Source organism: Simochromis diagramma, unplaced genomic scaffold, assembly GCF_900408965.1.
Source record: "Simochromis diagramma unplaced genomic scaffold, fSimDia1.1 OVJJ01000293.1, whole genome shotgun sequence".
In the NCBI taxonomy this organism is placed as follows: Eukaryota; Metazoa; Chordata; class Actinopteri; order Cichliformes; family Cichlidae; genus Simochromis; species Simochromis diagramma.
Window position 1 is genome coordinate 8,165,491 of NW_024386801.1, and position 17,768 is coordinate 8,183,258.

The window sequence follows — 17,768 nt, forward strand, 5'->3', positions numbered from 1 at the left end:
TCAGGCATTCACTAAAGCCTTTGCTTTGCATTGTTGCTTAGATAAGATTTTATCAAGTATTTTCATCAAAAACACCCATTTTGGATAATCAATACTCCATGCAACTTAAAAAAAATTGTTAAAGGCAGTTTTCTTCTATCCCAGAGAAAGCCTGCGTTTTTTTATACTGTTAGGAAGCCTGGGTACTGTAGGAGTCTCAGACAGCAGATTTAAGCCCAGGATCTTCTTCTTTTGCGAGGCAACAGTGTGAACCATTCCACCACAATGCAGCCTCTATCTATGAAGATGACATATACACATATATATATATATATATAAATGAGTAGACAAATCCTACGTTTTTCGCCCAATAGATAAAACCTTTTGTTATGAAGATCCACCTGCTTTTCATATAGTGACATATATTTTTGCTTTGTCCAACAGAAAAGGTTATGAACAGCTGCTTAGATTCATTGGCAGAAATTCTAAGCATCTTACTCTGAATCCTATCAAATATGCACTACTTCTAACCTCCTGCATTAATATTATTCAGTAAAAAGTAAGGGATGGGATTGAATAGTCAATTTCAATTAGGAAAGTTCATAATTGAGGGAACTGTCCTGGACGTTTCTGTGTGTTAGCTATAATAAGAGGTTTGAAATGTCTAATTACACTGAAATGTGCTTCAGTGCTTCCTTTATTAGCTCCTTTGGCACCGGATAAACTGAACCATCCTTTATGACAGGAAGTGAGACAATAACATCCCAAAATTTATAGCGTCAACAAACCTGACAAAGTGGCACAGATCATGAAAATGTTAATTAAAAGCGTTTTAAAAGCTATTTCACGCGACAACCTGCTGATAGGTTTTGAATTTTCAACAGCAGGCTGTTAAACCTACAGGTGGACTATGAACATTCCACTGCTGCAATAAAATCTGCTTCTTGCCAAAAATGCATGAAGAATGTAGATTTATACAGACTCAAATCGAGATTATGAGCTATAAAATTGATTGAGGTGCATTTAAGGTTGGAGCGAATTTTACTTTATTAGTAGAAATTCTAAACAAGGGGGAGAAAACGAGTTACACTGGATCACCAAGACGCACATTTTGTAGTCCATCTTCTGGACATTATAGTGTCACATTATTAAGGAGTCGGCAAAATTGCAGGTGCATTTGCTTCTCTTTTCCTGAGTCGCTATAAATTCTCCTTCACACCTTTCTCTGACCTCATGGATTTTTCTATCAGATGAAGGAAATGTGTTCAGGAAATAGCAGTAGGAGGTAATATTTGGAAATGTTCAATCATTACTGAGGTTCTCGTCAATCAAATGTAACATTGCATTATTTCTTTCACTGACCAGGCAGTTGAGTTGAGGCAACACATTTAACCAGCAGATGGCAGTAAAACACAACAATCCGAGGCTGTCAACAAAAATGGAGGCAACGCTCATTCAAAACTTGCTTTACAACTTGTGCACTCTCTCAGCCCAAAGTCAGACAAAATAACACGTTTTTCTTACCGCAGAGAGCTGCTTAAAAGCAAACTCAAAGCCCTTTGTGTAGTCTGTAATTCCTTTAGCGCTGATGTTCTGCACGGCATCCTTCAGCAGCTTTTTGTTCCTCACGTTGGCTTGAACCAGACGGTCGAAGCACGCCGTGTTTTTCACCAGTGTGTTAAACTGGGTAACAGACAGGACAGGAGTTATGACCTGAAATTTATTCATACAATTATAACATGTGTGCAAATTCAACACATCATACAAATGCAGCACACGCACACAGACACACAAACACTACCACCTGGCCTTGGCTGTTATCAGGCAGTGGTAAACAGACACATTCATCAAGCTCCACTAATTGCTTCACATCCTCAGAGCTCAACGATTTGGTACCCATGGAAACAAGATTCTGTTATATAGAAACGAGCTTAGGCAACCTCACCGTCTTTTTTTAAAGGTGAGACTTGCTTATTTCCACATCACAGTGCACACATGCACAAATACTCCACCCCCCAAAAAATGAGGTATGTTTGAGTTTGCTTCAGGAGTGCCTAGGAGTGAGGAGGAAAGGCATTTTTAAAGAACTCCCAATGGCAATAAGTAAAAAGACAGAATAAATTAAAAACACAAAAAGAACGTCTAATGATAGTGCAGGAAGGGCATGGGACAGCAGAGCAGCCAGCTGTCCCATTCCCAGCACATCTATTGTGTAGCAGAACTCTTCTGAAACAATACTGCACCTCATCGATCTCAACTAATCAATGCATCTCTGCGAGATGGCCGATAGGGAGGCTGAAACACTGATGTACAAAGACAAGCAGGGGGGCAAAAAGAGCCCTGACTATATGTCTGCCTTGATCAGTATGTGTGCATGTGTGTCTGTGTGCGTTTCCAGGGAACCAGGCAGCCTTGAAGTTCCTTTTAGAATGACAATAACAGACATACACATCTCTGCTGGACCGGAAAGCAATACAATATTGGCTATGGCACACGCACAACACAAAACACCAAAACACACAATGGAAGTTCACATGACTGACTGTGTAGAGCAGATGGGAATCTGTTATCACATAATCTATCTAAAGCAGAAGTGAAGAAGGTGGGTCTAGCATGTGGGATGGTGAGGAGCAGAAAGTGAGAGGAAGAGAACGTGTGTGTGTGTGTGTGTGTGGTGGTGGTGGTGGTGGCGGGTGGTGGGGGGCTAAGCACGAATGTGAGGTGTTTGCCTTTTAGAGAATAATGATCTCATAAAGGGTACGTGACAGAGAATTATAGTTTTATCTGATTTAATTACTTTATTAAAAAAAAAATAAACACTGCTATACAGAGACCTGTGGAATGACTAAGAAAAAGCCATATTCTTTCATTGTAAGACTGCCTTTTTGGCCCTGCACATGAATGTGAACGCAGTCTACCGCAAATTCCACTATTCTGCCGTGATCCTATTACAACAGCTCTTATATGTGTGTGTGATGGTCCAGGCCTTGGGAATGGATTAGTGACGACACAAGAGAGAAGACTAATCTTCAAGCTCTAATCCCAGCGGACTGTCTTCTATTCTGGTTTACTACTCAGGCTTGCTCACTGGACTGACGCTGGCTAAAAGATTGATGCCGGCAAAACATGGCTGAGCAGGCTGGATAGATGTGGTGGAGGCTTGTGGTGTGAAAGGTGTGGGAAAGAGAGAAGACAAGGGTAAAAAAACAGAAAGAGAGAGAGAGAGAGAGCAAAAAAGGAAAGGAAGAGAGGCAGCCATCAGCAATCGTCTGACCTGACCTGCTGTGAAGAACGAGCGCGAGCATCTTCCGTGACCAAATGCCAACTTAGTCCCTGGGCTACTGTTAATGAGGAGGGATTTGTGGGTAATATCAGAGACTAATGATTTAGTGACAGGTAACAACACCCTGAGGACCAGACATCGGGCAGTGGATATGTGTATGCATGTGTGTGTGTGTGTGTCCGTGTGTGTGCATAAATGAGTGAATCAATGACAGAAAGAAATAGATATGGTGAGGGGTGACTGACAGAAGGAATAATGATTTTTGCTGAACCAGGAGGAAATTGACACTGACTTACCATTATGTAACTGATATATTGCAGCAGGAATATTATAAATCCATTTCATTTTGACTTTAGCTGTCTTGTTGTTTTTGATACCCTTCCTGTTTCTTATACTGACATTATGCTTAGCAAATAATATTGTTGACAGCTAAAAATACAAAACTGCTAAAAAATAGAAATATAAAAAAAGACAGACTGGAACAATGAAAACAGGTAGCCGTATGATATTACAGGTTGCAAATAAGCCCTAAGAATTATTGTTAAAATTATCAACCAAACTTTAGTTTACGGTTCTTGACTATATAAAATAGGTATACTGCTGGCTTGTTTGAGCCACATAGTCTTAATACTTGTCTAAACTGCAACAAACCTAAATGAAGTTTTTAGTACCTTGATACAACCAGGCAAGTTCTTTGGACTATAGATTCATCATAACTCATGCACTGTACTTTTAAAGGGTTCAAGTTCAAAAGTCATAAAACTGAGTCAAAACTGAATTGGATTTCAGTGTCTCTACAAATCTCTCACCATCTCATTTTACACACACACGCACGCACACACACACACACACACACACCAACAGTAGCCAATAATTGCACATCTTTGCAGAATCAAAAGTCCACCATGAAACCGAATACATTACGTCCAAGACAAAAGGTCCCTCGAGAGAGGAAAGAAAGTCGGAATGGCTGTCATTTGCAAGGAGAACGAAGACAGCTCCAATCTCTATAAAGACCTGTCTTAATAAACACCTCCACAGGCACCCATCTACGCATCACACAATCTCCTGATTGGCTCTATTCAAGTGTAATCACAAGTGTGGAAAACTTAGAATAGATGGCCAGAGAATGAAAAGCTGTAGAGGAAGAATGTAATGGAAGTGATGGGTGGGCGAGAAAAGTAAAAATGAAGGTAAAAAACAGAAGGAATAGTGAGAAGAGGAATGTTTCTTGGCTGTGTATAGAAAAGTGGAGGCATACAGTGTAAAGGAAGGGCATTCATTGACACAAAGAGATGAATCGAGGTATATGGTGAAATGCTGACAGGAATTGCATGGCTCAGTGATGAAAAGAACAAATGATGGAGAGAACAAGAGGGTGATAAATGTTTCCTGGGGTTCACTCCACTCAGAGGTGCAGCTTTAATTCCTTTAGGAGTGTTGGGAATGGACATACACAGCCACAGCCACATTTGAGGGCCTAGAGGTGGGGAGGGGCCATGTACTGCAGAGTTTTAATCCTGTACACCAAATAGAGCAGTGGGTATTTCATTAAAGGCCTGTTTCAGGTGGCCAGACCAGAGAGAAATCCATATTTCGTTACTGGTCATCCATCTCTCTGCCTCTCTTTTATTTGTGTGTATATGTGTGTGTCTGTGGGCATTTGTTGTGTATGTGTAAAGATGTATGTGAATGGATACGAATTGGGTGTAAATTCTGACCCCCTCCCCCGTCACCTTCAATAAACAGACCACCCAACATTCAGCAAGTGGGCAGTCTAATAATACTCACACTGACTACGTTGACATAGTCATCGTCAGAAAGAGTCTCCAGCATCTCGCTGACAGAGGTCCTGATCAGTTTTAGCGTCAAGCCAGACACACTCCCACTCCTAAAAAAAAAAAAAACCAAGAAAGAAATACCTGACAGCTTCTCACAGCAATCTGTCTGCTCAGTTCTTGTCCTGTGAGATTTTACTCGATGTAATTAGAACTGCTTCTGCCTTGGGAAATACATTACACTATGTGGCAAAGCTAGAAAGGCATGCATTTCAATCAGGGGAAATCATGATGGATGCAGGAAGGTTATGGATCAGTAAGATTATCAAACAACTCACGCATCCACGAGAATTAGCATATCTTTCGGTGAGGCGGCTCCTTGAATGTACCTAGATGGTCATAAATGAATGCAAACACATTTCTGGACTGAGACACATATACTCTGAGGGCCAACCATTTGCATAATCATTTATGCTGAGAAAATACAATAACACTTTACACACTTGAGTCATATTTTCATTGTCATATTAATATAAGACTGAGCGATATGGATGACATTATGTTAATGCCTCAATGGTAATGATTTAAAGATGAAAGAAGGTCAAATCAGTAGCTATTCAAAGCAATCAACAATTAGTTGTTTTTACAAATTATTATTTTTAGAGCAATACAAAATTTTATCACAAAAAAAATCTTTATTCCTGTAGTGAATACAATTTGTGTGCTGTGTGAATGCACTCAAATTTATACAACCTGCACGGAACAATCAATTAAAGACTAAAAAAAAGGTATTCACCAAATTTTCACAGTAATAATAATCATAACAATATTCCACTGAAATGCAATAGGCATTATTTAATTGAATTATTTGACTGAATTAAAAAACCCTACTTACATCTAATTAGCTCTACATGTAAACAATGAAATAGATATACAAAGACACATAATGACATAAAAGTTTAAGTTTTGTATTCTGACTAACACTGTTATCCTTGAGCCAGTTTTCTTACCATGGCCTCCTGCGCACATCGTAGAGATCTATTTTACTAGGGGTCTTACGAGCATCCATCCAGGGAGAAGCTAAAAGACGAGATTTGAGATGTACTGAGTTTTCATCACAATTAAAGCAGAAAAACAAACAAAAAAACAGCACACTACATACTATTTTGGCTAAATTTCTAATATATTTAACTGATATGGGGCGACCGTGGCTCAGGGGGTTGGGAAGCGCATCTGTAACCGGAAGGTCGCCAGTTCGATCCCCGGGCTCTCTGTCCTGGTTGTTTTGTCCTTGGGCAAGACACTTTACCCTACCGCCTACTGGTGTTGACCAGAGGGGCTGATGGTGCGATATGGCAGCCTCACTTCTGTCAGTCTGCCCCAGGGCAGCTGTGGCTACAACTGTAGCTTGCCTCCACCAGTGTGTGAATGTGAGAGTGAATGAATAGTGGAATTGTACAGCGCTTTGGGTGCCTTGAAAAGCGCTATATATAAATCCAATCCATTATTGTTATATGATAAAATCATATTGTATTTAGTGTCATATTCTGCTCAGGAGCCGTTGTGTACATACTACATTCTGTGACATAATGACAGGCTTATTGGATCGATCAATTTATTATACCGTCTACATTATAACATGTTTTAAATCACTAAAAATATTTATGAGGGAAAACACGCACAAATTATTTATCGGAGACGCACAGCTATTAGTGACGGGCACCATAAAAACAAGGAAGTATACTGAGAGTGAGTGACTGCCTTTCATGCATGCTAAGAAGTAAAAGAAAGGATAAATCAAAGCCAATGCAAATTTATGAATATGAGACATAAACTTTTGTCATAAAGCTATAGAGTCGATGATGACAGGGAATCTCATGAATAGAAATAGCTTGGCAAAGATAACACGCATACAAGAGGGAGCAGCAATAGACAAGTGCAGACGCACATAAAGTCAATGTGAGCTTAATTATGCGGGCAGTGGATCAGCTGGAGGCACAATCGAAGATTGCAGCGGTCCCAGATCCAGCTGTACACAGTGGAATATTCTCCCATGTTGCTTGTCTGTGTTTTATTGTGTTATGGTGTGTTAATATCTGTGCATTCCTGGATTATCCTTTTTTGTTACACATTTCAATGGTTTTTTTCCCTTGCTACCTAGCCTGACCTGTCACCCCAACGTGATGTTTGTGTATTGTATGTACGGTCGGCAAGGTCTATCATCTCGGTTGTGGGCAACTGCAACTGACAAATAAAGGCTATCTCATCTCCTCAATTAATAAGCAGTGTGTATTTAAGCACATACAACTTCAGAATTATTTGAACAGACACATAAAAACCTATTCAAAGGCAATGTTTGGGTTGTTGTCCCCCCCCCCTTTGTTTCCTTACCTGGATAATAGCGAGCCAGGCCAGTGGCACTGCCAAACACCTGCCAGAGTAGGGTTGGGTCATCCTCTCTATTCTTTCTAAACACTTCCTTCAGTTCCTCTGTCCAGGTTAATTCATTCAGCACAATGGTGGCTGGATGAACAAATACACATGAAAAGCTCATTTATCAAAAGAAAGCATGCACATGAAAAAGAAATACGTCATGAACCCACCAACATAAGCAGAATTCAATACATTATACTCTAATTACATTTTGATTTTGTGTGCAGCTGTAAAATAAACATTTTCATGTCCTTGTGCGTTTTTCTCCAATCATCTTTAGAAGGCTTAGCAAAGAGATATGGACAACACAGTTTAACACATTCATTAAGATTCACACACAGGCCTCACTGTCACCCCAGTTGCCCAGCAGAGCACGACCAAATATTTTTCCAGCACAAACAGAAAGCGCTTGCATTAGGCATCAATATCAAGGAATAGTACTCAGACAAGTAATGGCTTTGCACAGACACAATTAAAGTGTTTTACCTAAAACCACCAAATAATCTGCATGACTGCATGTGCAGAAGTTTTGTGTGTGTGTGTGTGTGTGTGCATGCTTTTGACAGATAGTGTGTGCTGTGAGAGGCAACAGGCATTATGGATGTAATGACACAGCACCCAGACAGCTCAGAGCCACATTAAGACTGATGATGGATGGAGACACAACACATGCTGCCCCCAACTCTATCTGTCCTCTCTGCCGCTCTTCTTTTTTTTACCATCTTCCACTTTTTTTGTACTTCGTGGCATTGCATATATTTTTTTATGGGACTCTGTACATCTTGACATGTGGCTAGAAGTATAGTGTGCATGTGTGCAAGACATATTGCTATCCTGTATTGAGCGTGACGTGTCTCATTGATGTGCAAAGCAAACAGTGTTCATTTGCATCTATTTCTCTAGAGTGAAGAGTTAATGAAGCCTCGGTTGCCAGGAGTGCATGTTTTTCATTATAGAAAGGGGGAGAGCATGAAGCGTGTGCACACAGAGTAATATATTTCTCTCATTAATCATTGAATTTTAGAATTTTAAGGCAAGAGTCAAAAAAATACTACTGCACTTGTTAGATAATGATAAAACTGAAAACTATATGTATACTTTTTATTGAAGACTGATTAAGTTAGGCCATTGGATAGATAGCACAAGCCATCTTGTTTTATCCAAACAGCTTGACAGTTAAATACAGCGAGATGATACTCACGTGTACTAGACTGTAAGACGAAATTATGGCACAAGGCACCCACAAGCCTCTAACTAGTAATTTGTTGCTTTTTAATGTCTCCACTGGTTGTGAATATCCCTGAGTTAGTCATAATCTTTAATAAGCTAAACTTCACTGCTGCTTCACAAGGGAAAGACTATCCTCGGGTTGCCCATATTGCCAATGACACTAATGAATTCCCTGGATACACATGTATGCCACACTGAATTCACACCTAGTGATGACATAATCTCATTGGGACATCGTGGGTGCAGTATAATTCACAAAAATATGCAATATGGATTGGTGTATATTTTCCCTATTTTTTGACTGCTTTAATTATCAGTCTTTTCCTTATAGAAGCAACAGTTACACACTGTATAACAGTGAAAGCTAATAAGCAAAAATGTTCTATACAGCTACAGTACAACATGCTCAGTTAAACAGTTATTTATAGTTATCTTAACATAAAAGAGAGATAACTACAAGACATTAAATTTCCCATCATTACTAATTAAAAGAATAGTTGGATATTTGAAAGACTATAATGTATGTCACAAAATAACCTCTGATATGGAAATATTGCTGGCTAAATATCTAATCATTGGCGATAAAAACCGTCTTTGTTTTTCTAAGCTGCACAAAATTTGCTCACCCGCTACATTTGTTTATGCCATACAAAAGCTATGGTGAAAATTGAGGGATTTTTGCATCTACACAAATCTGGCACTTGAATTCCAATCACAAGCAGTATTGCCCTGAGTGTGAAAGGTGAAAGATGTCTGCTGAGCTCCCTGTGACACAAGATGACATTACAGTATGTGTGAATTTGTAAATTAGGAATCATTTTTGCAGAAACAGACTTGTGTGAAATTGTTGAATAATAAAAAAAAAAAAACTCGTTCCACAGTCTTGGACAAGTTAATTAACCCAACAGGATTTATTATTTCAATCATATCAAATGCAGTGATCTCTTATATATAATAAAAAAAGAAATGTACCATTAACACAAGAAACACCTGGAAACAGAAAGTGATGTGCTGATTCTGATGGATTATTTAAAGTTTACTTTAGGCTACATTTGTGCTGAGCTCACAAGAAATTCTTCTATATGACTGGCCTATAGCCAGGAGGCATTGGGGTGTTTTTAAAAATTAAACAAATGCATGTTTAATATATATGATTAAAATAAAAGCAAATCGACTGAATACAAAAGATGGACATGGCCACTGACACGTCACTCATTGCTTAGTGAAGCATCTGTTGTAAAGTTTTAAGTGCTTTTTTCCATATTGGTGCTTTATAAATGGACTTAAATATCAAGCATGGATCTGACAGTGAAACCAAGGGACACTCCCTCCTAAGACTGTAGCGATCACATTGAGACCATCCATTCAATTTATTCTGCTCATTTGATTCAGGGTCACAGGTGGTGACATCACAATTGCCATACGGCAAGAGGCTGGCCAGGTCACCAACCTGTCACAGTGCTAAAACATAGAGAACCAACCATTTACACACACCATTCAGCACTGTCCCTGGACAGAGCCCGCATAGACACGGGTAGAACATGGAAAGGACTGTTTAGGCGTGAGGTGCTAGCCACCACATCACTGTGCTGCCCTCGGCTAGGGACCATAATTTACCAAAAGAACATTATGTTACATTCAGCTTCACTTGAAACCAGTAAGGCCATGAACTCATCAGGAAAATAATTAGTGAGATCAGAGATCACATTAGACAAAGGGTCACTTTCTTATGGATTTCTGCAGCTGAACTTCTTATTGTAACCAGCCTTGCAGAATGCAGATGGAAGACAGTTAAACATTGGCTGGAAACTGGGTCTGTCCTTCATATACAGTCTGTATTCTATAGTGCTCTGAAAAAAAGATTTTGCCACCTTGCTGATTTCGTCTTTGCAATGCAATTGCAAATTGCATTACATCTGACATTAAACAATGTCAAACATGTTTATGATGATGTAACAGTATGGGACTTCTTTGATGGACAACTTGCCAAAAACCCTCCAGTGTGGCTGAATGAAAACAAGTCTGCAAAAAAGTTGGATGAAATTGGTCCAAAGCAATTTGATAGACTCGTTGCTAGGGATGGGTATTGATAAGATTTTCACGATTCCAATTTTGATTCTGTTTAACGATTCGATTCTTTATTGATTCTCTTATCGATTCAAGGAGAACACTAAGTTCGATTAGCTTAGAACTTTGTTTTATATCTTCTCTTTGAACAAGATAGAAATTTAGGAGTAACATGGCCTTACAAACCCAGCAGTGAGATCTTAAGAGATCCACAGCCTACGGCTCTTCAATGGGGTGTCACAGGGTCCCCAGGAAAAAAAATTGTAAATGTAAAATAATAAAATAAATATTCTTCTGTAGCAATAACAAAGTATAACATAAATTATTCAGTAGCAATTACACAAGAATATCCAGTAATGTCCCTGCCTACAATTAAACACATTCACTTACCAAAAATCGGGGGCATCTGCTGTGGCAAATGGGTGCAAGCCTTTTACCACAAACTTAATCACTGCTCGGTGACATTCGTCTATCCTGGCCTGAAAAGAGACGCTACCGGTAGACTGCAGTGAGAACTGCCAGCATCTGAGGCAGCCAGACTCTGTCTCTCTCATCATGGTCGCCTAAATGCACAGTAATGGCAGGTTTTGTAATAAGGCAGATCGCGCTAACATAATATGCACTGCTAGTTGATTATTTACCTGCCGCATTAACGGGAGAGGATGTGCAAACGTTACCGCTGCTGCTGGGTTGAGATTCACGAGTCCGGAGTGGAATTAAAAACACGACATTCATTTGAGGTCATCGCGTGTTTTGTGAGCAAATGCTTTTGCATATTCGTAGTGTTTCCTCCCTTAAATGAAATATCTACTTTTCAAGTATTGCAAGTTGCCCTGTTGTCATCCGTTCTCGTAAAGTATAACCAAACTTTTGAGCGTTTGAGCCGCCATGTTTCCTGCCAGGTAAATGACACTCTGCAACGTGGTGACGTCATTCGGGGCGACTGGAATCGATAAGGGAATCGTTTGCAAAAATGGCAAACAATTCCAAGGAATTGAAACAGTGGGAACCGGTTCTCAACAAGAACCGGTTTTCGATACCCATCCCTACTCGTTGCCATTCGCCAGCTGTCACAGACACTTGATTGTAGTTCTTGCCGTAAAGGGTGGCACAATCAGTTTTTAGGTTTAGAGTAATTGCGTTTGAATCATTTTTTTCTATTTCCATTTATCTATGTCTAATAATGAAATTAGTTTGATGACATGAAATGTGGCACAAATACTACTAGCTTAGCATGCTCGCTTTGCAATGTATAATAACCCTACTAAATATCACAAAGAGATACTCCTTGAATATTTTTTCCCATCTCATATCTAGAATTATAAATACATACATTTTGTGGACATTTTGTGCTTTTGTGATCTTTCTGTCATGCCTGTATCCTTTCCAATACTGCCCTCACACACATGAGTCTGATTTCATAAACTTGTCACCCACTTTACCCAGAAAATCTAATTTTCTCCAGCTGAGCAAAGGCTATTCTGGGAACATTTATAGGGTGGAGATTAAATTGGAGAGTTGAAACCTCAATAACTACGAATCTTCTGACCTGGAATACCAAATACATACTCCTTCACATGTGTCCATATCTGACACAATATATGAGCCTGCGTATGCTCTCAGACATACGTTTTTCTCCATATTCGCAGTGCTTCTTTGAATACATTAGTTAATTTTAAATAATTTTCTTTAGCTAGATATTCCTAGAGTTTGAAATTTAAACTTAAATCTGAAAAACAAGTCTCAATGTCAAAACAAAATTGCATGGTCTGGTTCTTCATTTCCATACCTGAGATTGTTGCCCACAGTGTACCGCCAGGTTTGAGTCCTTCCTCGTAAACACACACACACACCTAAAGTTTCTTTCATCTCGCTGGGTAGGTCCCAGAAGCTCAGCGTATCCATGCATACTCATTACAGGCTACCAATAAACAGCATCCTTGTGAGAGAAAGGCAGCGTGAGTAGCTGTGGCACCCAGCCCAGATTAAAGGCCAGATAGGGATCTCAGGGAAAAATTGACAAATTCACAGCAAGTTCAAAAGAAATGCTAATAAACTAGACTTTCCACCCACAGATAACAAAACCTGACAGCTTTCCATTCCAATCTACATTTCCCTTTTCTGCTCATGTGTCTGGGGTCAGCAACAAGGTGAAGCAGGTAACCTTGGGGCCAGACGGTTCCCCAGCAGGCTGAGGTCCATGCTGAGGAAGTCATTCCATCCTGCTGTCTCTCCAAGTCACTGCTGACGCATTACTTTCCACTGCACTGATTCCACTACACCAATTACTGAACATCTTACCACAAACACACATATGTCTTTCTTCACAGAAACACAGATACAAACACACATCATTCAGTAATGCTGCTGCAAGATGGTTTAAAAAACCAGATTGTAATTAAACTGGAATCTTTCTGAAGTTCTTCGAGAACCAAGGCCTACTGTGGTGACACATACTTGAGCAAATCACCTAAGGCTTTATTCCTCTCCTCGTAAGTCACACTATATTAAGGACATCACCCCACAAGTTGAAATCTAAAAAATAGAATAAAGGAAAAGCCACTTAAAAATATTACATAATTCAGACCACACTTAAGCTATTCAGCCAGGCACCCTTAAGTCACTGACATTCAACTTGAGCTGTGCTAATGTCAGGGAGACTCTCGAGATTTAAATTATGCTGTATCACTCAAGGTAAATGTCAGCACATGATGTTGAAATGATCAGAAATGTACTTTTATAACAAAAGGAGCAAAAATACTCTTTAACAGGATATCTTCCAATCCATGTTACTAGATAATGGTTTCTTCCTGCTTCGACTATTGCTGTCCAACAATACCCAACAGCCTCCTCAGACATGTTCTCACTACAAGACATACTTACAGGATATGTGACGATCATTCACTATGAATCCGTCAAATGATTACCTGCTATATTTTAAAACTGTTTCAAGTAAATATTGCACTCGCTTTGTAGTATGAGCTGGCAGGCTAAAGACTTTTAACATCCAATGTGACTGAAACAGCCCCATCAAGTAAAGCCTGAGTTTGGGATGGTATGAATAGATGAAAACAGCCATGACTATAACATAAAGCTGCTTAGGTTTTAATTTTCCTGTATCCAGATCATGACAACCAAATGTTTATTCAACATGTTTAAGTTTTTAAGAGATTATCATTAATATTCTCTATAATCTTGAGTATACATGATCCTATTTTTGTTTTTTCGCATTCTGAGAAACTGACTACATGTTCAGTGAACATTCACCAACCTTTCACAAGTAGCAGGTGCAGTGAAATGAACCATTCTGTTCTTAAAAAATGCTGACAATGCAAATGTACTGATTGATATATTTCAACAGATGATATTATTGTTTCAGGATTTACACACAATCCAGTGTATAGTGCAGTTCAGTTGCACATTGCATTCTTTTATGGGTAACAGTATAAAATACCTGTGCCAAGAATAAATATAAGTGTCCACTCAAGCAAAAATTGCATGCATATATCTATTATAGTCAATATCTATAATATAGTCTATAGATATAAGTGTATTATATCTCCTATATCTATCTATTTATATCAATCTGTTCCTAAAGACATTCAATAGCTGCAATATTCATATGAATAATACATTTATGATTTATAATTTTAATAAATGCACACTTATCATTCTAGTTCTGGTTAAACAGAGTATTAAACTGAAAGCTGCATAACTACCAATAGCAAAAATATTTCTAAACAAAAAAAGAAAACATAAACACATAAATCCTTTCAGTTGTCGTGCCTCCTGTTCTTTTACATTCCAAGGGCAGGCAGCTTTGTTAAGTAACCGATTACTACAGGAGAGCTTATTACTTGTATGAGGCTTTTTTTGTTAAACCCATCTTTTAGCTAAGGGCAACTTTGCTTGAGGCACAATCTGTAAACAACATTTCATAATGGGTTGGTGTGTCAGCCGTATCCATAGTAACCACTTTGGTATGTGTGCGTGTGTGTGACGATGCACTCACAGCCATCATAGATGTCAGTGGGAATGTGGACAGCCGTGTGGTTGTAGTCAGTCAAACGTTTAAACGAGGGGTCCTCTTGAAAGTCTGGTCGAATCCTGTTCTTTCTTCCCTCTGTCTCATTTGCATCCAGCTGAAAGGGGGAAAAAAGATTCAAAGCACTATCTATGGCTGTTCTCACTATAGGTTTAAGAAATCATAGCAGACATCTTTATGTAAATTAATGAGGCACATTGCACATATATGACATGGTTTGTTGGTCTCCATAAAAACGAAAGACTTTACAACAGCCTGAACGCACATTCTCAACAGCTCATCGCTACCATAATAACAACATTGCTGCACTTTTCACACCCTGCATGCTTTAAAAAAAAACCCTGACTGTTTACGTGATGATGTCTCGCTTTTTTTCATTTTATCATCTTCATTTGGGAGGAGGAGCCGGAGACACTCAGATTGTTTATGCCCCTTGTGGAGATTTATAACTCCTGCCGTGCATTTGCCAATTTACATCAATGAGAGCAGTAGAGACAGGGAGGAAAAGATGAGATACCGATGAACGAAAGCAGGGTAGAGAGGGGCCGAGGTAGTGAGGTGGTGAGAGAGGCAGAGGGGGAGGGAGAAATGGTGCGAACAGTTGCTTCCTAATAAAGCAAGAGCCTAGCCAGCTCATACATCTCATCTGTCAATTAGAGGAGAAACATGGCAGAGACCTCTTCACCTGAGAGAGGCTGGAAGGAGGGATGACAGAGAGATAGCTACATGGGAAGAAAAGCTCCAAGAAGCAGCAAACTGGGGGCTGCAGTACAGAGCTAAGACGATAAGAGAAAGCGGGGGTGAAAATGTGGTGATTTTTGCAGGAGTAAAATGAGGGAGATGAGGGAATATGAGGCAATGAAGGCGGGGTGGGGGTGGGGATGCTGTGTAGCAAAAGCACATTCATGATGCATGTATGACCTATGTGTTTGCAGGGGCTCAAAGAGAAAGAGAATAAATTAACAGAGGAGGGCAAAAAAGCACACTCACATTGTCCTTTGCGTTGTAGTAGGCAATTTCATCATCCTGTGAACAAGTGACAAAGAAGCACAAAAAATGCTTTTTGGATGCTTCAGGGTGTTGCACAAAGAACCCTAACATTTATGCAACTATTAAATATTTGATCAATTTCTAAGCAGTTCTTTATTTTGCCATTTGTTCATTCTATTATTTAGTTAAAAAAGATACTAGTCTGTGTTTTTGCTTAAATAAATAAGGTATGGTCATATTTCACCATGTCCCTCTGTCCCTGCAGCCATTTGCAATGCTCCAGGTAAGCATTTTTTGCCTCTGAGATAGCAATGTAATAACTGCCTCTGTGACAAGTATTTTTCCTGAGCATTGCTTTTTTCTCTTATATAATTGTTTGCCACCCGGGTTGTTAGAAGGCAAAGCATCTGTCATTGAAAATGAGGGGCATGTATCATAACACAGTGTATAATGAGCAATAAACCAGTTAACAAAAAGGGACTGTACTCACTGCTAATGATGGATGCTGAAAACATGTAAAAACTATTCACACAATCAAATTATTCTAAGTCTAGCAGACTTAGACTACATGCATCACCATTTGTGTATCTGTGCGTCTGTAGCTATACTATAAGTGCTAGAGGTAGGAACACAATATGATATTATCACAATTATTCACTCACAAAACAATAATATTAGTATGATTTTTAACATTGTGCAATATGTAGAGTATTGCAGTAGTGATTAATCAACATCAAATTTTGTCCTCAAACTTTGTCATTATCAGATTTATCCAATAAGATAAATTGGATTTCACTTCAGATATTTTTTTAATTTAATTTAATTTATTTATTTAATTTTTTTTTTTTTTTTTTGTCAAAATGAGATTATAAAGCATGCCAACACTATCACTAAAGCCTGCGGTAAAATGTTGCCATAAGATGAAGTTAGTTATCTGTCTGAGATCGAATAGGTTGATGTTGGCTGCATGAACGTCACATGCACTCCGTTTCTGGTAATGCACCAGTTAACTGTGATAAATCGTAGAAAATCACAAAATCTGTTGTTGTCTGCATAGACAGAAATTCACATTTAACCACTACACTTGTGCTCAGCAACCTTGCTGTTCTATAAATACAACCAGCTGGCAGCCAGTTGAGTCAAGTCCCCTCGAGTTGTGCTCACTGACAAAGACTCATTCAAACTGATGCCAATATGATGGCAATCTGTCTGCATTTATAAATTAGATGTGAATTATTTGAAAAACTTCAATCAAAAATGGTCATTACTGTGCCACACCCTCAAGCTCTGGGCAACAATTAAGTCACCCTTAGTTGAAATCGGCAAAGGAATGTGAACAATTACCATACAATTACCAGGCAGCCATTAATTTTTGTTTGGTTGCTGCCCTATTTTTACTTGTATGGCTGAGTCATTAGCCTTTTCTGAATTAGGAGGTAGGTTTGTTGAGCTAAATGTTTCCAGTGTCCAGACAGTTTTTCACAACCTGTTAATGTAGGTTTGCTCAGCTAATGTTATCTCAGGATAATGGTGCATGAGACAAGTCGTCTTGTTTTCCAGACAGCTAGTATTCCCAGAGTATTTTAATTAATTTAATCAAATATAAATATTTAGTGTCCCTGTATCGATATATTATCCCCATCCTAAATACAGCAGTACTATGCTGTATCATTTTTTCACCCATCCCTAATAGATAGCACATAAAAAACACATATAAACGTTTTTTTTTTCTGTATTTTCTCTCTCTCTGTTACCTCGAAATCGTCTTTCCACTGATGCTTCATTTGAAACTCTTCAGCAGCTGTGGCCAGTTTCTGGGAAGTGAAATACGACAAAAGATTTAGGCTGGAACAGAGCAGGGCGATATGACCAAAAATATTTATCACGATATACATTTGAAAATTTGCGATAACGATATAACTGATGATATAATTGACACTAGACAAAATACTTTACAACTCCT

General features: G+C 38.9%; 1 protein-coding gene across 4 annotated transcripts in view; it reads right to left on the reverse strand.

Annotated features, from left to right (window-relative positions):
• LOC120729725 (voltage-dependent calcium channel subunit alpha-2/delta-1) overlaps positions 1-17,768 on the reverse strand; it is a 76,107-nt gene that overhangs the window by 33,639 nt on the left and 24,700 nt on the right. For all 4 annotated transcript variants that reach the window (XM_040025548.1, XM_040025550.1, XM_040025549.1 and 1 more), the window contains exons 4-11: positions 17,560-17,619; positions 15,806-15,841; positions 14,783-14,912; positions 7,432-7,563; positions 6,051-6,120; positions 5,379-5,429; positions 5,054-5,153; positions 1,504-1,662 (exon numbers count right to left, since the gene is read on the reverse strand). In XM_040025548.1, the coding sequence (XP_039881482.1) occupies positions 1,504-1,662; positions 5,054-5,153; positions 5,379-5,429; positions 6,051-6,120; positions 7,432-7,563; positions 14,783-14,912; positions 15,806-15,841; positions 17,560-17,619 (738 nt within the window). The remainder of the gene's footprint in view (positions 1-1,503; positions 1,663-5,053; positions 5,154-5,378; positions 5,430-6,050; positions 6,121-7,431; positions 7,564-14,782; positions 14,913-15,805; positions 15,842-17,559; positions 17,620-17,768) is intronic.